This window comes from Oncorhynchus masou, chromosome 2 (genome assembly GCF_036934945.1).
Source record: "Oncorhynchus masou masou isolate Uvic2021 chromosome 2, UVic_Omas_1.1, whole genome shotgun sequence".
Lineage (NCBI taxonomy): Eukaryota > Metazoa > Chordata > Actinopteri > Salmoniformes > Salmonidae > Oncorhynchus > Oncorhynchus masou.
The window spans coordinates 46,695,018-46,717,116 of NC_088213.1; the positions used below are offsets into that span (position 1 = coordinate 46,695,018).

The 22,099-nt window shown below is 41.0% G+C and overlaps 1 protein-coding gene across 1 annotated transcript in view; it reads right to left on the reverse strand.

Moving 5' to 3' along the window:
- LOC135553103 (protein kinase C-binding protein NELL1-like) overlaps window positions 1–22,099 on the reverse strand; it is a 248,369-nt gene that overhangs the window by 39,823 nt on the left and 186,447 nt on the right. Inside the window, exon 8 of the mRNA XM_064985206.1 lies at window positions 10,648–10,743. Within this exon, the coding sequence (XP_064841278.1) occupies window positions 10,648–10,743 (96 nt within the window). The remainder of the gene's footprint in view (window positions 1–10,647; window positions 10,744–22,099) is intronic.

The window sequence follows — 22,099 nt, forward strand, 5'->3', positions numbered from 1 at the left end:
GGGGCTAACCGGATGTTTGTCTCGGACTCTGCCCATGCTCTGGTCCTGAAATGGGCACATTCCTCGAGGCTCACTTGTCATCCTGGCTCCCGTCAGACCTTGGATTTCGTCCAACAACACTTGGTGGCCCACCATGGTTCCTGACGTTTCCGCGTTCATTACCCCTTGCACTGTGTGCTCAGAACAAGACTCCGCGGCAAGCTCTGGCTGGCCTCCTTTAACCACTCCCTGTTTCTCACTGCCCCTCGTCATATATCCTTGGACTTCATCACGGGTCTCCCTCCGTCAGATAACAACATCACTACCAGTTTTCCAAAGCTGCCCATTTTATCCCCCTTTCTAAGTTGCCCTCAGCTAAGAAGACGGCCCAATTTATGGTGCAGCATGCCTTCCGGATCCATGGACTTCCAGTCGACATTGTCTCCGATCAGTTCTCATTCCGGTTTTGGAAGGCGTTCTGCATCCTCACTGGGTTGTCAGCTAGCATATCCTCTGGTTTTCAACCCCAGTCTAACGGCCAGTCGGAGCGAGCTTATCAGGACCTGGAGACGACTCTACGTCTCCAACAATCCCAACACCTGGATCCAGCAACTTGTGTGGGTGGAATATGCCCACAACACTCTTCCCTGTTCTGCTACTGGTCTCTCGCCTTTTGAGTGTTTCCTGCGATATCAGACCCCACTCTTCCCGGAGCAAGAGGTCAGCAGCTGGACCCTTTTTTCCCACTACCGTCTTGGGCAGAGGGTATGACATTCCACTCGGGATCTGCCCCTCCAGGTGGAGTCCTGCAAACTCCCCCCCCCCTCCCCGTTTAATCAGCCCTTTCCCCATCTCTAAGGTCCTTAGCCCTCATCATAGAAAATTCTAAAAATAAAGAAACTCTTGAATGAGTAGGTGTCGAAACTTTTGACTGGTATTGTATGTTTTTAAAAAGGCAGTAAATATGGCTGAATTAACTGTTTAACTGGCAGACAAGGCTCCAATGATATCCAGGTGTAGCGGTGGTAAGGATTCACTCCGTGATGCTGAAAAGAAAGCTCTGCTTTTGGGACAGCTTTATGTAGGACTTAACAATTTCTGGGCACTGTAAGTCACCGTTATAGTGCAATTCATGTAATGTTGTGTTGTGTAGTGGCTTTGCTGGCATGGATATACTGTATATATTTTCCCACCAAGATTTATGTTCTAAAATCACGACTGGTTACAATAGATGTGTTCTACTGGATTGTCAATATATGTATAGGCCTGTTATCACCAAATAATTCTCAAAAATAGAAAATAGCATTTTAAAAATAATCTGCAAAAGTTTCTGTAGGAACTACACGGTGTTTATGCTAGCTACACCCAGCTCTGCTGTGATGGTGTATGGGGCTGTCCCATTTGTATCTCCTGTCCCATTTGAGCTACAGTCCTGACATTTTGTATATATATGCATCTGTACACGAGTAATCTAATGTAGCAGGTGTAAAAGAAACACCTGAAACTAGATCCCCTATATGCTGGTCTTGATGAGAAGGAAAATAACTGTCAGGGGAGGTTCTCTTCTGCACTGTTTAACCAATCCAGTAAATGTGGAGGAGGAGTTAAGATGGAGTATCTTCTTGTGAACATACAAAAGTAGAACTCTTTCCATTTCCCCTGATAACCGGAACAGAGGCTACCTCATGAGCAACAAGTTTCCCATAAGAACCTATAAGCTCGGCCCATTACATTTTCCGCAAATTATACATTTTGTCCCCCACCAAATTTGAACAATAATATCTCCTTTCCCTTTGGAGCTACAGTCATTAAATATTTTCTCTCTGTCATTAATCCAGGCAACATAAATTTGAAAAGTTGTAACTAATTTGCCCTAGGGTGGGCACTGGATCATTTGTGGAAGACAATTCTTTCCACAACACTACGATCATGTCACCTCAAGAGCTTCATTAAGGGACTGAATAGACAGGAAACATACATGTTGGCACTTTATCACACAATCTCTCTCTCTCCATTTTAATAGCCTCACAGGGAAAAATAATCTCTACATTACTGTGTTATGAGAAAAAAAAGCTACATAATATACAGACAGCACCGTCATGGTACAGTATGTGTGCCGAGTGTGTGTACACAGGAGTACACATTGGGGAATCACTTTGCTACACAGCTTTGAGTGATTCTGATCCAATCTTTGACTGAATATAAACAAATCAAACAGGAGGTAGATGTAGCCTTTACAACACTGTGCATGATTATTAAATGTTATGGTCGCAAAGGCTATTGCAAGACAGAATCAGTTATTAGAACAGAAAGGATGTCATATTTAATGTCAAAGGCCAACTATGAGTATCTGGGATTCAAAATCTACAATATTGTTACACTTGTAATGAATGTGTCAATTTGTATTTTTTTCAACAGAATGCTTCAATAGGTTTTATATGCATTTACTGTACAAGTCTAATGCTTTTGATTTAAGTGATATGCTGTATTTTTTAAAGAATTATGAATAAGTTCTACAGCAGGTGTAGCGGTGGTAAGGTGCCTCCTGGGTGTTCAACCTCAAGCCAGGGGATTATTATTTTGTATTTTCATTAAACTTTTATTTAATCAGGAGAGCCCATTGAGATAAGGGTCTCATTTTCAATGGTGCCCTATGGACAACAAATTAATTAAAAGAATAATAATTAAAACATACCAATACAGGTTACTTTTTTTTTTAACTTGACCACAATCCGTTTTTATATTGAATCAAAACAATGCAATTCTCATTTAAGAAATTCAACAGAACGGGTTTGGTTATGTTTTTATATTTCAACAACAAAGTTAGGTAAGTCGGAAGCTTGTTTAGTAGAGCTTTGTAAACAAAAGGGAGTAGTGAATTGATCTAAGGGAATTTTATGAGGACCAGCTAACCTTTTGATACAGGATGCAGTTATTCATATTAAACTAATCATTTGTGATAAAGCAAAGGGCACTATGGTAGACGGCATCCAAAGGTTTAAAAGTAGTGGCTGCTGCATTCTAGTAAATTGTATTACCATTGTACAGTCAACTTTCCTGCTAGTTTTTGAGCATCTGCTTCCTGCTGTGTAGAGTGAGGCAATACCTATAAAAATAAGTTGACTTTAACCATTTACACTGATGGGAATGGACCTATATGGATAGGGCTACATTTGAATGTTTCTTACAGAAAATTATGAAAAACATATGCATAACCATGGTAGCAAATGAAAGGGAAAAGTTTGGAGATAATGCGGAAATTAGACCAAAAGGTGAAAACACAACAGTTCACCTGACAAGACTGAATCTAAACATAAAACACTTGATTTTATATGCGTTTTATATTTACTGTACTTCTCGCCACATTTGTTGATAAGGACATCTGACAATACTCTGGATACATATGACTACACCTGGAAAATGTAGGGTAGGTGTAGCATAAGACAAGAAAATTACAAAGGTGAGAGGACTAACTGGTGTCTCCAAGTTGCCACACACCTCTCCAAAATGTGCACAGTTCCTGAGCAATTTTAATGCACTTTTATGACCCAAAGAATAGCCTTCAACTATAAGGGATGGATCAACATTTCCAGAATGGGTATTTGAGAATACACGGAGCTGGTAAAAATATGTTGAAAATGAATTCTGAAAAATTCTAAATAAATGATATTTAATTACCATAAAAATTCCATGAAAACTGAATAAATATGTAGGCTATAGCAGCCTATAGGTAAATAGTGGTTTCTTCCTTGTCTTCTCTCTCTTTGGCGGTGATGTGAATGATGAATGATGAATAACTGTAGTTGTGTGTGCAGAGGCCTGTCGGTTGAGCAAGTCAAATCCGACGTAACAAGAACAGCCACAGAGAGAACTCTACCAGGGGTCGCTAAAATGATTGTCCTCAAAACAGTTTTATCGACTTGGGGCTCATGTTGGCCTATGACACATTTGAACTCGCCCTACTCTCTGATTGCTTAACTTACAGAAATGTACCACCTCTATTGCGTATGCAAACAAACTGATCCAACACATGAACCTTATCATCACACCAACAAGATCTAGGATCCAAATTCACTGCATGCCTGCCTTGATGTTCATAAAACTCCACGGGATCCCTCTTGCGCAATGGAACCCAGAACGATGTGACCACATGGTTATTGTGCTCTCCTTACACCACCACAAATCGAAGGGCGTTCAAAATCACTTAAAAGAATCCTCATCATGATCTGTTGCCTAGTCCAACTCGTCACTTATTATTACAAATAGAAGATTATCACTTCTCACAATTTTGCTCGTTTGGTGAAGTTAGATCAAAACAGAATCAATATTTCGCAACATCACAATGATGAATTTATATTTTACATAACTGAAGTGGATATAATAGCATAAAGGCTAGCCTACTGTAACAACACCTCCTCAGTCATTTAACAGTGTGTGCAACTAAGCAGGATATACGCTTTGATTAAAACAAAATAGGCTGACAAGAAAGGCTAATAGTTTAACAACATCTCCTTTAATTTGCCCATGAAACAGTAATCCAGGAAGATCTAAATGTGTATTCCCATGAAACTGATTGAGATCAAATGATTGGTATGCAGTTTGGACATTTCCCCGGAAGCACATGAAAAATTCACGATTGACAGTGATGATGGCCTATTTTGAAATTAGGTATGTCAGACTTGGTGTTTGAGGGTGATAAAAATATACATTTTTCTTCCGACAGCATGTGTGGGCTTAGGAAGACGTTTCAATTGGAGGATGCATTTTATGCATTGCCTATTCTACAATGATATTCAATAGGCTACATCTGTCGGTGTATACTTTGATTGAGAAATAAGGACATAATTTAAATGTGTTCCACTCCCTCACCTAAAAAAATAGCACTACCCCACTGCACATTGCAATTGATATTCCAACCCTGAGCCCCAGCCTGCTCTGCTCATGATGATGAAAATGTTTTTTATTCTGCCTAACTAATACTGTGCTGTGTAGGCCTACAGTGGCAGTTCAGGAAGAGTCAAATATTTGTTGTTGATTAAGGACTAGTCTAAAAAAATTCAATATCTTGCATGCGGACTAGCCTATAGCCTATGTTCTGTACAGTTTGAGAGGGTGAGCAGGTAGATGAGAAGGAGAGGAGGACCGAAGGTCAAATTTGATAGCTTGCTACTACTATACTAGACAAAAATATAAACGCAACATGTAAAGTCTTGGTCCTATGTTTCATGAACTGAAGTAAAAGATCCCAGAAATGTCCAATACACACAAAAAGCTTTATTTATCTCAAATTTTCTGCACACATGTTTCCATCCCTGTTCGTGAGCATTGTTCCTTTGCCAAGATAAACCATCCACAGTTGTGGCATATCAAGACGCTGATTAAACAGCATGCTCATTACACAGGTGCACTTTGTGCTGGGGACAATAAAAGGCCACTCTAAAATGTGTAGTCTTGTCACAGTGCAACTTTCAGCACCATCAGCTGTCCATTTCTGATTGAGTGTGCCGCAAATGCTGCTTCAAGTTTCAGCACCACATTGTAGGTTACTCAAATCTGTCACATTGTTAGGTCTGTCGCTGTTAGGTCCACCAGAGCTGTAGCCAGATAATGTAATGTTCATTTCTCTACCATAAGCTGCCTCCAAAGTAATTTTAGAGAATTTACATCCAACCAGTCTCACAACCACATGTAACCATGCCAGCCCAGGACCTCCACATCCGGTTACTTCAACTGCTTACATCGTCTGAGACCAGCCACCCTGACAACTGATGAAGATGAGGAGTATTTCTCTCTGTAATGAAGCCCGTTCGTGGGGAAAAAAATAATTCTGATTGGCTGGGCCTGGCTCCCAAGTGGGTGGGCCTATGCCTTCCCAGGCCCATCCATGGTTGCGCCCCTGCCCAGTATTGTGAAATCCATTGATTAGAGCCTAATTTATTTATTTGATTGGACTGATTTCCTTATATGAGGGAAATCTTTGACATTTTTGCATGTTGCATTTTTTTTTTGTTCAGTATATAATTTATTTTAATAAAAACAATATGTTTCTTGTCCATGGTGCATTTATCAGTTATTAACCTAACAGCGAGACAGCTTTGAGTAACTTGCTTTGAGTAACTTGAAGCAGCAGTCACGCCACAATCAATTGGAAATGGACAGCTGATGGTGCTGAAAGTAGGCAAATTTCAGTAGGCAAAATTCATTTCAACACCTGTGATCCCACAACCTTCTTGCACGCAGCCCTGTGTGCAATCAAAATTCCTGTAAGCATTCCATGTAATGCTTACAGGCAGTGGAAGATTTAGGTATAGGCGACATGGGCAGATGCCCAGGGCGGCATCTTGCCGGGGGAGGCACAGGGCACCCGCACAAAAACAAATAAATTAGGAATGGTGACATTTGCGCGATTGGTTTTCTATTGCTCAATTAACCTTGTCGGAGTAGGCGCCATGATTCTAGTTTGTGAGCTAGACAGGCTACTGCCTGGGAAGGTCTCCCACTCAGAAGTACGAGATGGGGAGAGGGGCAGGGGTAGGGGTAGGTTGACCTCAGGTCTCCCACTAGAAGTCCGAGGTAGGAGGAGAGGGGGAATCTATCAAATAGCGTACCTCTAACTTTGTACAGTACTAATGCAATTAGTTGTGAAATTTAGTTTGTGTGTTTCTTGTTTGAAGCGCAATCATGTACTAATCACGTTCTCTTCTTTATAATGTATTTTTGACTGTATGTTAGTTTTACTCCATGTGTCGTTGTATGTGTCGAACTGCTTTGCTTTATCCTGGCCAGGTCGCAATTGTAAATGAGAACTTGTTCTCAACTTGCCTACCTGGTTAAATAAAGGTTAAATAAAAAAAATAAAAAAATAAGTGTGTTTGTGTATTTGTGTGAAATAGGATTTGTGCAGTTTAGTTTTATTTGTGTTTTTTGTTGGCAATAGTGTAATAATTACATATATGTTTTTTTGTAATTATTATTATTTTTTTTATATATTTTTTTAGCTTTATTTTACTAGGCAAGTCAGTTAAGAACAAATTCTTATTTTCAATAACGGCCTAGGAACAGTGGGTTAACAGCCTGTTCAGGGGCAGAACGACAGATTTGTACCTTGTCAGCTCGGGGATTTGAACTTGCAACCTTTCGGTTACTAGTCCAACGCTCTAACTCCAATTTGTTTCTATTAGTCTTTCTAATTTATTTTTTTAAATTATGAGTCTTATTTTTTATATTTATATAGTTTTAAATGTTATGATTATTTATTTGTGTTGTTCCAAATGTCTGAATAAAAAATTCCAGTTTGTGCAGAATCATGCTTTTTTGGGGGCGGGGTGTGCTGAAGGTTCACCCAGGGAGCCACAAAGGCTATAACCACCAGTTTACAGAATGAAATTCAGTTTCTAAAATAGCATATCTAAGGATCTGGTCTGTCCAAGAAGTGAGGGGGGAACGCTAAGGATGTTCTCTACTATCCACTTTATATTTTAATATCGTTTTGGGTATATTGGAGGGTCATTGTTTTTTTTCTCAAGCATTCAGGGAGGGTTTAGGTCAAATATATTTTGCTGAAGGGAGGGCCATCCATTTTCATTTCAGACGTCCAATTTTCAATTATAAATAACTTTCACCCCCTAAGGTACTTTTTTTTGGTTGGAATAACTAGAGGAAGCACACTTACAGTTGTTTGGTTTGGAACACAACCCTGCATCCCGCCATTACACAATTACTACTGTTTACGCAATCCAAAAAAGGTCCATTAAAAATCGCAGGTCATGTTGGCATGATTTGAAAGCCTGTTCTATTGATTACATGACTAGCTAAGTTATAAAATAGGATCTTACAGTGTTTGGCTTTGACAAGGCAATTCAGAGAAACAGACCGTAATTTTGGAGCTCATAGAAAGGAGTGATGACCGCAAGTTTTTTAACAACAAACATAGGTTCATTCTGATCAAAACAACCCAGGGTATGACGACATGTAATCTTGTAACTGTACATCAAACATAGTGATCTTAAAAGCTGACAATGTATATGCGTTTTATGATTCGGATATGTGAAGTGCATGTGGCTTGCTTGTATGACATCGGTGGTATTTTTTATAATCCTGAACGTCTTGTCTTTCAAAAATACATTTGGTCATCTTAATTTACAGTGACAATGATCAGACAACAAAAAATATGCAAAGTTACCCAATTAGCGGGAGGGATGGGGACAACTTCTTGTCGGGATTGGTGTTCAAGCTCAGAAAGACTGTCAGTCAAAAACCATACAGTGCAAAGCCAGAACTCTAACGCATGTCTGGTATGACCTACGTATGTACAGCCACTATGTTCCAATTTAGGTGGAGATGCTTAATGTGAGTCTGGAAGGAGAGATTACAGTCTAACCAGACGGAAGAAGTCTGTTGAAGCCCCCTCGGACGGTGAGGTCGGCAACACATTTCCATAACAGACTGACCAAGTGAATCCAGGTAAAAGCTATGCTCCCTTATTGATATCACCTGTTAAATCCTCTTCAATCAGTGTAGATGAATGGGAGGAGACAGGTTAAAGAAGCATTTTTAAGCCTTTAGACAATTGAGACATGGATTGTTAAGTGTGACATTCAGACGGTGAACAGGCAAGACAAAAGATTTAAGTGCCTTTGAAAGGGGTATGGTAGTAGGAGCCAGGCGCACCAGTTTGAGTATGTCAAGAACAGCACTGCTGCTGTTTTCTTTAATGCTCAACAGTCTCCCATGTGTATCAAGAATGCTCCATTCAAAAGACAATCAGTCAACTGCGGAAAGCATTGGAGTCAACATGGGCCAGCATCTCTGTGGAACGCTTTCAACACCTTGTAGTGTCCAAATTGAAGCTGTTCTGATGGCAAAATGGGGTGCAACTCAGTATTAGGAAGGTGTTTTGTACACTCAGTGTATGTAATGCATTGTTATACAAAGTTTAAAGATAACATATTTACTTTGTAAACCATACAAAAACAATGTCTCTGTTGCTAAAAAACAGTCATGGGTGGTAACTACAATTCACTAGAAAGGAACTCTGGGAAATATGCAAATAAAAAGTTGAGTTCACCCAACCTAAAATTCAAAGTTGAGTGAACATACAATTCAACTTCAGAATGTACAGTTGAAGTCGGAAGTTTACATAGACTTAGGCTGGAGTCATTAAAACTTGTTTTTCAACCACTCCACACATTTCTTGTTGACAAACTATAGTTTTGGCAAGTCGGTTAGGATATCTACTTTGTGCATGACACAAGTAAGTTTTCCAACAATTGTTTACAGACAGATTATTTCACTTATAATTCACTGTATCACAAATCCAGTGGGTCAGAAGTTTACATACACTAAGTTGACTGTGCCTTTAAACAGCTTGTATAAACACCAAGAGACCATGCAGCATCATACCGCTCAGGAAGGAGGCGCGTTCTGTCTCCTAGAGATTTGGTGTGAATAGTGGTGAGAAAAGTGCAAATCAATACCAAAACAACAGCAAAGGACCTTGTGAAGATGCTGGAGGAGACAGGTACAAAAGTATCTATAGTCACAGTAAAACGAGTCCTATATCAACAAAACCTGAAAGGCCGCTCAGCAAAGAAGAAGCCACTGCTCCAAAACCGCCATAAAAAAGCCGGACTACAATTTGCATCTGCACATGGGGACAAAGATCATACTTTTCTGGTCTGATGAAACAAAAATAGAACTGTTTGGCCATAATGACCATTGTTATGTTTCGAGGAAAAACGGGGAGGGTTACAAGCCGAAGAACACCATCCCAACCATGAAGCACGGGGGTGGCAGCATCATGTTGTGGGGGTGCTTTGAATCAGGAGGGACTGGGGCACTTCACAAAATAGATTGCATCATTAGTAATTGAAAATGATGTGGATAATTGTACCAACCTCTCAAGACATCAGTCACGAAGTTAAAGCTTGGTCGCAAATGGGTCTTCCAAATGGACAACGATCACAAGCATACTTCCAAAGTTGTGGCAAAATGGCTTAAGGACAACAAAGTCAAGGTATTGGAGTGGCCATCACAAAGCCCTGACCTCAATCTTATAGAAAATTTGTGGGCAGAACTGAAAAAGTGTGTGCGAGCAAGGAGGCCTACAAACCTGACTCAGTTACTCCAGCACTGTCAGGAGGAATGGGCCAAAATTCACCCAAATTATTGTGGGCAGCTACCCAAAATGTTTGACCCAAGTTAAACAATTTAAAGGCAATGCTACCCAATACTAATTGAGTGTATGTAAACTTCTGACCCACTGGGAATGTGATGAAATAAATAAAAGATGAAATAAATAATTCTCTCTTCTATTATTCTGACATTTCACATTCTTAAAACAAAAAGTGGTGATCCTAACTGACCTAAGACAGGGCATTTTTACTAGGATTAAATGTCAGGAATTGTGAAAAACTGAGTTTAAATGTATTTGGCTAAGTTGTATGTAAAACGTCCGATTTCAACTTTATGTAGGTTCAGCTATATGCCCAAATGTTGAGCAAACTCACAAACCTATTGCAGCTGGTTGCCTTACACTTACAGTTGTACATTGAGTCAACTTCAATGCCATTTTGTTGAGCAGAATTACAATCATATTGCATCTGGTTGCCATACAATTGTACATTCAATCAACATATATTTTTTAACAGTGTGGTACTACAGTCATACCTGTCTCACAGTGATGTCCCGTAAAGCCTGAGGGGCAGATGCAGGTGTTGGGCGACACACAGGTACCTCCGCTCCTACACCCCTCCTCGCAGAATGCTGGAAAGAGAGAGAGACAGACAAAGTAGAGAGAGAGACAGACAAAGTATAGAGAGAGACAGAAAGAGAAGCAGTGAGAGAAAGTGAGGGAGAAAGGGAGAAAAACAGGGAGAAAAACAGGGAGAAACAGCAAGAGTTTAATTCTCACACATCAATATCACAAACACAATCCTACTCCTACTGATCTATTTAACAGCTTTGGTTTTTGTGGCTCAAATGACCATTCCCTCACTGTGCATTACCTCCACCACACACAACCGTATTCTCAAACTTTAAATGGGTAAGAAGCCCGGCTCGCCGGCTTGGCCCTGGGCATGGAATGTGAGCCGCCTAGTGGGCCACTTTTGCTAAGCAGAACTGCCGCACGCAAGCACAGGTGTAAACCCATTCTAAAAATATTGCCCTCCAGCATTTTCCAAGGTCACCATAACTCTCCATGGGGAGGAATAGTTTTACGTTCTATGTATTATCAGTAAGGGGTGAGACGGGGCTTTGTGGGTCCCACTTTGTGTGTGTGTTGTCATGTATGTGTGTGAGAGAAAACGTGTCTGTGTGTGCGCATGTGCATCATGTGTGTGAGGATGTGATCTTCACAACTCCCCAGGTGATGGATTGCAAAGCACAATGTGAAACTAACTGTGACTTGTGCTGTGATTGTACAAGACGTGATCGCTCGTTCTCATTTTTGTATGGTTGGCCTTAGTAGAAAAGTTTGACAGTGTGCAGGTCTCCATTTCTTTCATTAAGTGTAATTAATGACATGATTTTAAGGTTGAGTCTAAATTGGCAAAACACTTTATTTATATTTTCTTTATTTAACTAGGCAAGTCAGTTAAGAACAAATTCTTATTTTCAATGACGGCCTCGGAACGGTGGGTTAACTGCCTGTTCAGGGGCAGAACGACAGATTTGTACCTTGTCAGCTCAGGGATTTGAACTTGCAACCTTTCAGCTGCTAGCCCAACACTCTAACCACTAGGCTACCCTGCCCCCCAAGTGTGTGTGTGTGTGTGCGTGCGTGTGTGCGCGTGTGCGCGCGCGTGTGTGTGTGTGTGTGTGTGAGAGAGAGAGTCGGAGGCCAACACACACTACACAAACACATAGGTCCCCTCGCTTTGGTTTATGAGTCCAATAAGCATCCATTTGCTCACATAATGATCTCACCGTTCTCGGTATAAAAGTGTGCTAAACAAATATACAAACTGATACATAAGTGCAATAAATAACCACGCAGTACCGTGCTAAAACCCATTAGTGCTGTTAATTTGACTGGATCCCCTTATAAAGAAGTTATTTCAGGCACCTCATTAAGAGCCTGATTGTACTAATACACCTCACAATTAAAGAATGAATTAGACTGAGTCAATATAAGAGTATCTTCCCTAATTCTTCTCTAATTATCATTTTATTGCAATCAGCATAAAGGATAAAGGGGGTGTAAGGGAGAGATTCTCCTCCACAGCAGCTCCAGTGGCCTTCAGCTCAACCATCCCACTGCCTAACTGAGACTGTTGCTGATTCACTACTTTTGGAGACATCCTTATAACCACAAATTGGCTATTTGACTTTCGATTAGAGTCCTAGATTGCCTTCCAGCACTGGGTGGTATAGGAAACATCCCGGCTCCTTGTTAACTGGCCCATTCATGCTTGTTGAGCATCCAAGGATCCATTTGGGATGCGGGAACATCGAAGATGGTGTGCTAAAGGAAATTCCTGTAATTTCAGGTTCCTCCAAATCCATCAAATGAATAACAGCATTACGATTCCACGCTAGAAAATTGAATTGAGTTAATTAGTGCATCCCTTTAATGTGCTGTATTAAGAGATCGTCAGCCCTCTTCATAACGATCCTTCTCTAATTGGGGGCACAAATCTCATTAGGGGGACGAACGGAGCGAGCAAAGCCAAGCGTGACCGACTCCTCTGTTCAAATAAAATATGTCAGAGGAGAGCAGAATACAGTCATCATTATCATGAATACAGTCATCAGTGCTAATGGAGGCGGTCATTTAGATAATGGACGTTAGGCACCTTACTCTTAGCCTACATGCTTTGGCGGGTGACACCTCATTAGTGGTGTTGTCAGGAGGAGACCTACATGGTCTGAATACTTACAGTACCAGTCAAAAGTATGGATACACCTAGACATTCAAGGGTTTTTCTTTATTTGTACTATTTTCTGCATGGTAGAATAACTACAAAACTATGAAATAACACATATGGAATAATCTAGTAAGCAAAAAAAGTGTTAAACAAATCAAAATATATTTTCCATTTGAGATTCTTCAAAGTAGCCACCCTTTGCCTTGATGACAGCTGCAAACTATTGGCATTCTCTCAACCAGTCACCTGGAATGCATTTCAATTGAATTCCAGGTGTGCCTTGTTAAAAGTTAATTTGTGGAATTTCATAATGCATTTGAGGCAATCAGCTGTGTTGTGACAAGGTAGGCGTGGTATACAGAAGATAGCCCTATTTGGTAAAAGACCAGTCAATATTATGACAAGAACAGCTCATAAAAGCAAAGACAAACGACAGTCCATCATTACTTTAAGTCATGAAGGTCAGCCAATATGGAACATTTCAAGAACGTTGAAAGTTTCTTCAAGTGCAGTCGCAAAAAAACATCAAGCGCTATGCCGAAACTAGCTCTTATGAGGACCACCACAGGAAAGGAAGACCAGGAGTTACCTCTGCTGCAGAGGATAAGTTCATTAGAGTTAACTGCACCTCAGATTGAATCCCAAATAAATGCTTCACAGACACATCTCAACATCAACTGTTCAGAGGAGACTGAGTGAATCAGGCCTTCATGGTCGAATTGCTGCAAAGTAACCACTACTAAAGGACACCAATAATAAGAAGGGACTTGCTTGGGCCAAGAAACACCAGCAATGGACATTAGACTGGTGGAAATCTGTCTGTTGGTTCAATGAGTCCAAATTAGATTTTCGGTTCCAACTGCCGTGTCATTATGAGATGCAGAGTAGGTGAATGGATGATCTCCGCATGTGCGGTTCCCACTGTGAAGCATGGAGGAGGAGGTATGATGGTGCTTTGCTAGTGACACTGTCTATGATTTATTTAGAATTCAAGGCACACTCAACCAGCATGGCTACCACAGCATTTCTGCAGTATTGCGCCATGCCAACTGGTTTGAGCTTAGTGGGGCTATCATTTGTTTTCAACAGGACAATGACCCAAAACACACCTCCAGGCTGTGTAAGGGCTATTTGACCAAGCAGGAGAGTGATGGAGTGCTGCATCAGATGACCTGGCCTCCACAATCACGCGATAGTTACAGTGAAGCATACAAAGACATTCTAGACGATTCTGTGCTTCAAACTTTGTGGCAACATTTTGGGGAAGGCCCTTTAATGTTTCAGCATGATAATGCCCCCGTGCACAAAGCGAGGTCCATACAGAAAGGATTTGTTGAGATCAGTGTGGAAGAACTTCACTGGACTACATAGAGCCCTGACCTCAACCCCATCGAATACCTTTGGGATGAATTGGAACGCCGACTGTCGGCCTATTTGCCCAGCATCAGTGCCCGACCTCACCAATGTGTGGCTAAATGGAAGCAAGTCCCCGCAGCAATGTTCCAACATCTAGTGTTAATGCCCATGATTTCGGAATTAGATTTTTGACAAGCAGGTGTCCCACATACTTTTGGTCATGCAGTATATTTGATTTAGAATTTTAAGACACCCTTGAAGTATCAAAATAAAATACTGTATGTAAAAACGGTATTTGGCTTTACTGCTATTACCCCATACAAACGTATAGGACAACAGACTCACTACAGAGAACAACACCCCCCCTCCCCCCCAAAAAAAGAAGTTCGTTCTGAAGTGTCTATCCTATATCTGAGAGACAAAAGAAAGATCAGGAAACATTTAAGTATTTAACCCATTCATTTTTTTTACTTTTATAAATTTATTCAAATGCTATGGGGGGACATTCAGATGAGTCTTGTGAGGCCTGTCGGCGTCCTAGAGCAAAACAACTGACATGTATGTGTTCGTGAGAGTCTCATCTTTCCACAGAGAGGACATAATATGCCAAACTGTTTGGACTCTAAAGACAATTTTGTGAGAAGACTAATTTTCGGGTTGTCACATGGTGTGACAAACACAGATCTAACTCTGTCACCTTTCACTGGAGACGCAGAAGTGTGATTTAAGCGGATATCTCTAGCTTCAACAGGCGGCATCATACGAGACGACCGGGTCAAATCGGTCCTATGTTGTAAAATTTGAAATTGTGTTTTTTGCATTGGATAAAAGTAGAGACTCAGAGCTACAAAACGGTATATCATACACTACAGTTGAGGAACAATGGGAAAGTAACTTTGCTTTAAAAGTTGATAAACTTGTAAACTCACTTTTGAGAAAATGGCCTTTAATGTTTTGGTACTACTACTGGAGAGCTCTTCTTTGTCTACAGCCATTCAGCATTGTTCACATCCTCTTACGTTTTAGCCCCGCCCATCTCTTTAAGGGTTGATCTGAGAATTCTGTACTAACAGCAGCAGTCAAGCACCCAACTATCGTGCTAGCTACTTCCATACATATATGAGCTCACTGAACATTAGTCGCCCTAGGAGAGCTGGTTAGGCTGTTATGTTATCCAGAGCATTGTTGACTGCAACTGTGCTGTCAGATTGCCCGTTAGTAAATTCCTAGCCTTTCGCTCTCGGCGCATTCAGAGCGCACAATGGATGCTCTGGCCGATGAACAGGGTTTATCCGAACGTTCTGACCTCACAACTGCAGTCAAGTACCTAAGTTAACTGGCTAACATTGGCTAGCTTGCTATCTATTTCCAGTCACATAATGAGAGAACACCCCACTCTAACCATTTTACTGGCCCTTGCATAGCTGGTTAGGCTGTTTTAATTGTTATTCAGAGTGTTGGTGACGAACCGTGCTGCTGGCAACAATTAAATTACACTTTTTTGCCAATGTTTACTGACACCATCCATATTCAACGGGTGTTGAGCGTTTGATGAATTTACAGTTATTCTGTGCTCTGGCACACTTAGACGAGAGTCTTTTGTTAAGACATGTAGCTAGCTAGCTAGGTAAACAATGAACCATAATACCAACTCATGACGTTACTACCCTGCATGCATCTGCAGGTAGCTAAGCAACCAGGTTCAGTATTAGCTAGCTGACATTAGGCTATAACTAGTCAAGCAAATGTCTCTGAGATAAATGTTATGTTAGATAGAGACAGCCAGTTAACTAGCTAACAGTACACTAACTTGAAATGAAACCACTTTCTGTCAAAATCAGAAAGTTGTAATATGTGACTCGATTCAGGAAACTAGGTTTAAGTCGCAAGTCACAACTTCACAGGAGAGCTATCATTTTGCAACATGTGCTCATAAGTGTAGGGGTATTGTCAATAGTAATCTTGTGCACATTTACCTGAATTCTACTATTAGCTCTGCAACTTTAAATCCAAATTAGGAAGCCTATTGTGGCTAGCTCATCAAGTTATATAGATTGTGTTACCATGGATACTCAATTTTGTCTGTCACATACCCCGAATACAACAGGTGTAGTAGACCTTACAGTGAAATGCTTACTTATAAGCCCTTAACCAACAATGCAGTTTTAATAGGAGATCTGAATCTTGATTGACTTCCACAGATCAGTTTAAGAATATATTTTTTGAGCTCTCCTTGACTGGGCTGATAAGGAAACCCACTTGGAATCATGTAAATGCCCAGCCAGAGCCCAGACTTGAACCTTTCAGAGCTAATCTGAAAACAAGACTCCCTAAATTTTATCAGCATATCGATTGCGCAACCAGGGGCGGGAAAACCTTGGATCACTATTACTCTAACTTCCGCGACGCATATAAGGCCCTGCCCCGCCCCCCTTTCGGAAAAGCTGACCACGACTCCATTTTGCTGATACCTGCCTACAGACAAAAGTTTAAAAAAGAAGCTCCCACGCTGAGGTCTGTCCAACGCTGGTACGACCAAGCTGACTCCACACTCCAAGACTGCTTCCACCACGTGGACTGGGACATGTTTCGTATTGCGTCAAATAACAACATTGACGAATACGCTGATTCGGTGTGCGAGTTCATTAGAACTTGCGTTGAAGATGTCGTTCCCATAGCAACGATTAAAACATTCCCTAACCAGAAACCTTGGATTGATGGCAGCATTCGCGTGAAACTGAAAGCGCGAACCACTGCTTTCAATCAGGGCAAGTTGTCTGGTAACATGACTGAATACAAACAATGCAGCTATTCCCTCCGTAAGGCTATCAAACAAGCTAAGCGTCAGTACAGAGACAAAGTAGAATCCCAATTCAACGGCTCAGACACAAGAGGCATGTGGCAGGGTCTACAGTCAATCACGGACTATAGGAAGAAATCCAGCCCAGTCACGGACCAGGATGTCTTGCTCCCAGGCAGACTAAATAACTTTTTTGCCCGCTTTGAGGACAATACAGTGCCACTGACACTGCCTACAACAGAAAAATGCGGTCTCTCCTTCACTGCAGCCGAGGTGAGTAAAACATTTAAACGTGTTAACCCTCACAAGGCTGCAGGCCCAGACGGCATCCCCAGCCGCGCCCTCAGAGCATGTGCAGACCAGCTGGCTGGTGTGTTTACGGACATATTCAATCAATCCCTATACCAGTCTGCTGTTCCCACATGCTTCAAGAGGGCCACCATTGTTCCTGTTCCCAAGAAAGCTAAGGTAACTGAGCTAAACGACTACCGCCCCGTAGCACTCACTTCCGTCATCATGAAGTGCTTTGAGAGACTAGTCAAGGACCATATCACATGCCACCCTACCTGACACCCTAGACCCACTCCAATTTGCTTACCGCTCAAAAGGTCCACAGACGATGCAATCTCAAACACACTGCACACTGCCCTAACCCATCTGGACAAGAGGAATACCTATGTGAGAATGCTGTTCATCGACTACAGCTCGGCATTCAACACCATAGTACCCTCCAAGCTCGTCATCAAGCTCGAGACCCTGGGTCTCGACCCCGCCCTGTGCAACTGGGTACTGGACTTCCTGACGGGCCGCCCCCAGGTGGTGAGGGTAGGTAACAACATCTCCTCCCCGCTGATCCTCAACACTGGGGCCCCACAAGGGTGCGTTCTGAGCCCTCTCCTGTACTCCCTGTTCACCCACGACTGCGTGGCCACGTACGCCTCCAACTCAATCATCAAGTTTGCGGACGACACAACAGTGGTAGGCTTGATTACCAACAACGACGAGACGGCCTACAGGGAGGAGGTAAGGGCCCTCGGAGTGTGGTGTCAGGAAAATAACCTCACACTCAACGTCAACAAAACTAAGGAGATGATTGTGGACTTCAGGAAACAGCAGAGGGAACACCCCCCTATCCACATCGATGGAACAGTAGTGGAGAGAGTAGCAAGTTTTAAGTTCCTTGGCATACACATCACAGACAAACTGAATTGGTCCACTCACACAGACAGCATCGTGAAGAAGGCGCAGCAGCGCCTCTTCAACCTCAGGAGGCTGAAGAAATTCGGTTTGTCACCAAAAGCACTCACAAACTTCTACAGATGCACAATCGAGAGCATCCTGGCGGGCTGTATCACCGCCTGGTACGGCAATTGCTCCGCCCTCAACCGTAAGGCTCTCCAGAGGGTAGTGAGGTCTGCACAACGCATCACCGGGGGCAAACTACCTGCCCTCCAGGACACCTACACCACCCGATGTTACAGGAAGGCCATAAAGATCATCAAGGACATCAACCACCCGAGCCACTGCCTGTTCACCCTGCTATCATCCAGAAGGCGAGGTCAGTACAGGTGCATCAAAGCTGGGACCGAGAGACTGAAAAACAGCTTCTATCTCAAGGCCATCAGACTGTTAAACAGCCACCACTAACATTGAGTGGCTGCTGCCAACACACTGACACTGACTCAACTCCAGCCACTTTAATAATGGGAATTGATGGGAAATGATGTAAATATATCACTAGCCACTTTAAACAATGCTACCTTATATAATGTTACTTACCCTACATTATGAATCTCATATGCATACGTATATACTGTACTCTATATCATCGACTGCATCCTTATGTAATACATGTATCACTAGCCACTTTAACTATGCCACTTTGTTTACATACTCATCTCATATGTATATACTGTACTTGATACCATCTACTGTATCTTGCCTATGCTGCTCTGTACCATCACTCATTCATATATCCTTATGTACATATTCTTTATCCCCTTACACTGTGTATAAGACAGTAGTTTAGGAATTGTTAGTTAGATTACTTGTTGGTTATTACTGCATTGTCGGAACTAGAAGCACAAGCATTTCGCTACACTTGCATTAACATCTGCTAACCATGTGTATGTGACAAATAAAATTTGATTTGATTTGATTTGATTAGAACAGCTCTGGAGAGACTTGAAAATAGCTGTGCAGTAACGCTCCCCATCCAACCTAAGCTTGAGAGAATCTGCAGAGAAAAATTGGAGAAACTCCCCAAATACAAGTGTGCCAAGTTTGTAGGGTCATACCCAAGAAGACTCAAGGCTGTAGACGCTACCAAATGTGCTTCAACAAAGTACTGAGTAAACGGTCTGAATATTTATGGGAATGTGATTTATGGGAATATGGGAATGTGATTTATTATAATTTATCAAAAAAATCTAAAAAGCTGTTTCTGCTTTGTAATTATGGAGTTGTGTGTGTAGATTGATGAAGGGAAAAAACAATTTATTCAATTTTAGAATAAGGCTGTAACGTAATACAATTTTGAAAAAGTCAAGGGGTCTGAATACTTTCAAAGGCACTGCATGCAGAGAAACAGAGCACAGAGAAGGCTATTGAATAAAACACATCTCCGGATTACATCTTCAAATCGAAGGGCATCCATGGCATCCATCGCCTTAGGTGTTCCTTCATGACCTATATTATTCAGAGCTTTACTCTACTTGCTGCATCCCAGAACCTTGTTTGGAACTTGATTTTCTCATCCATTTTTACCTCTCTGGCTGATAAACATGCCTCTATCAAGGGACTGAGTCCCTACTTTTTGTATATAAAGCGGCTCTTCAGAGATTCCCCCACTACCTCAGCTCACGTATTAACTGGAGAGCCATACATTTTCAGACCCTCTCTCTGGACTGGTTGGGTCTCTACTTACCTGCGGAAAAATGCTTATAGATTTTATGCCCTTAGCTCACGCAATAGCCTTAATTCGATGTTCTCCATTGGACAGTTTAGTTTGAGTTTAATTAAGGGAGTTGATATGTGACAGTTGTATTTGTTTAGATTAATCTTTACTGTATGTTCATAGGGCTCCCTTGCAAATGAGGCCCACCCTGTATAATTAAAAGTAACATAAAATGTTTTTGTTATTCACCCAATGTTCGTGGGTCTGATGGGTTTTTAAAACAATTTACGTAAAAATAGTTAACACTTAGATGTTGACATCAATTACAAGCAATATAGACAGCATACATGGTTAATATATGCCATTTACCTCTGCTTGATCACATTTATCAATGAAAGCACTTTTTGTATTTTTTAAATAAAATGTGATTTTTGTAAACAAATTATAATAGTCTCAAATAGAACCACGTTCTATCTGTTCGGCAACTCCAACTCTCCTTGACACGCGCACATTTATTTAGCAAGTTTTCAGATTTTACTCACTGTTTAAGTTTTAGTTAGATAAAAACATTCCTATTTTGTTTTTGTATAATTTAGTTTTAGTGTTATTAGTGCCCTATAAAATCAGTTGTCTAATTCCGTTTAGTTTTTTCCCAAATTTATTTTTTCCAAGTTTTTAAATCTTAAAAATCATTTTTATTTATTTATAGAAAACCCCCCCAAATCTGATGTTCTAAGTCCACAACAATGCTTAAAACCTCTTAGTGCCACCCGGCGCGCTAGTATCCCACCTTGCCAACAATAAATGCAAATGCGCTACGCCAAATGCTAATAGCACTCATAAAACTCAAACGTTCATTAAAACACACATGCATGGTACTCAATTAAAGCTCCACTCATTGTGAATCTAGCCAACAAGTTTCCTGTGATCCAGGAAAAAACACTGTTTCTAAACGCAACGTCAGTTTTTAAAATTAAAAAAGTTGGCTATAAACTTTGATAAAACACTTCAAACTACTTTTGTAATCCAACTTTAGGTATTAGTAAACGTTAATAAGCGGTCGAATTCATCACGGGGCGATCTGTATTCAATAGCAGCAGGTCTTGAAATGATGGTTGATATTCTCTCTACCAAAACTTACGTTGTGATGCACTGATGACAGGAAGTGCCTTTTCTTCATTGAACCAAGGAATAACGTCACACCAATTGCCAAGACTGGTGTCATTGTGTGGAAGCTGTAGGAATTGTCAACAGGGAGCTATCTATTTTCCCTTGCCATAGACAATACAGGCAACTGGCGCATTGATATTTTTTTTTTTGTGATCAGTTTTCCTTGGGGTTTTTCCCGAAACACACGTTCTGTTATAGTCACAGCCGTGGTATAACCAGTTTTAGAAACTTCAGAGTGTTTTCTATCCACACATACTAATCATATGCATATACTATATTCCTGGCATGAGTAGCAGGACGTTGAAATGTTGTGTGATTTTTAACAGAATGTTGAAAAAAGTAGGCCTATTCTTTAAACCACATCAGGAAACGTTTAACGTCTCTAAAAAAATCTAAGAGATCTACATTTTTCATTCACCTGAGCACCAGCATTGAGACTTGTTTGGCTACCATTTTTTTGTAACACACATGTAGTTGCAGAGTTTGCAATTACACTGGTTTGATGCAAAAACTCCTGATATCATTATACCTGGTAGGCTACATTGTAGTTAACACTTAGTTAGGTTTTTGGTTATGCTTTTTCATCTACCAGAAGACTGTTATCATTATCATCATTATCATCGTCGCTAATGGCTACACAATTTGGTAGAATAACGCACACACACACACAGACAGGGGCATTCCTGCATTGCCTCTTCAGAAAGTTTAAGGAAAATATAAATCACTGATGCATTTTGTTTGTCTTTTGATAATCCTGGGCATATTAATACATTTTCTAATGAGTTCAATACATTTAGTGGATTTCCTACTATGTACAACACATTTGTTTTTTATTTAATTTTAATGTCTGTATTTCACCAACGTTCTCAGCATTGCGGAGCTTTTTGTGTTGTAGGTTGTGTTTCTACCCTATTAGCTAGATAGTAGTCCCGGAAATCCACGACCTAGAGCAACAGGTCTGGGGAGGATGTTGGACCCTATTGGACATTTCGGAAAATAAAAGTTGTAGGGAGGGTCATCTTCCGATCA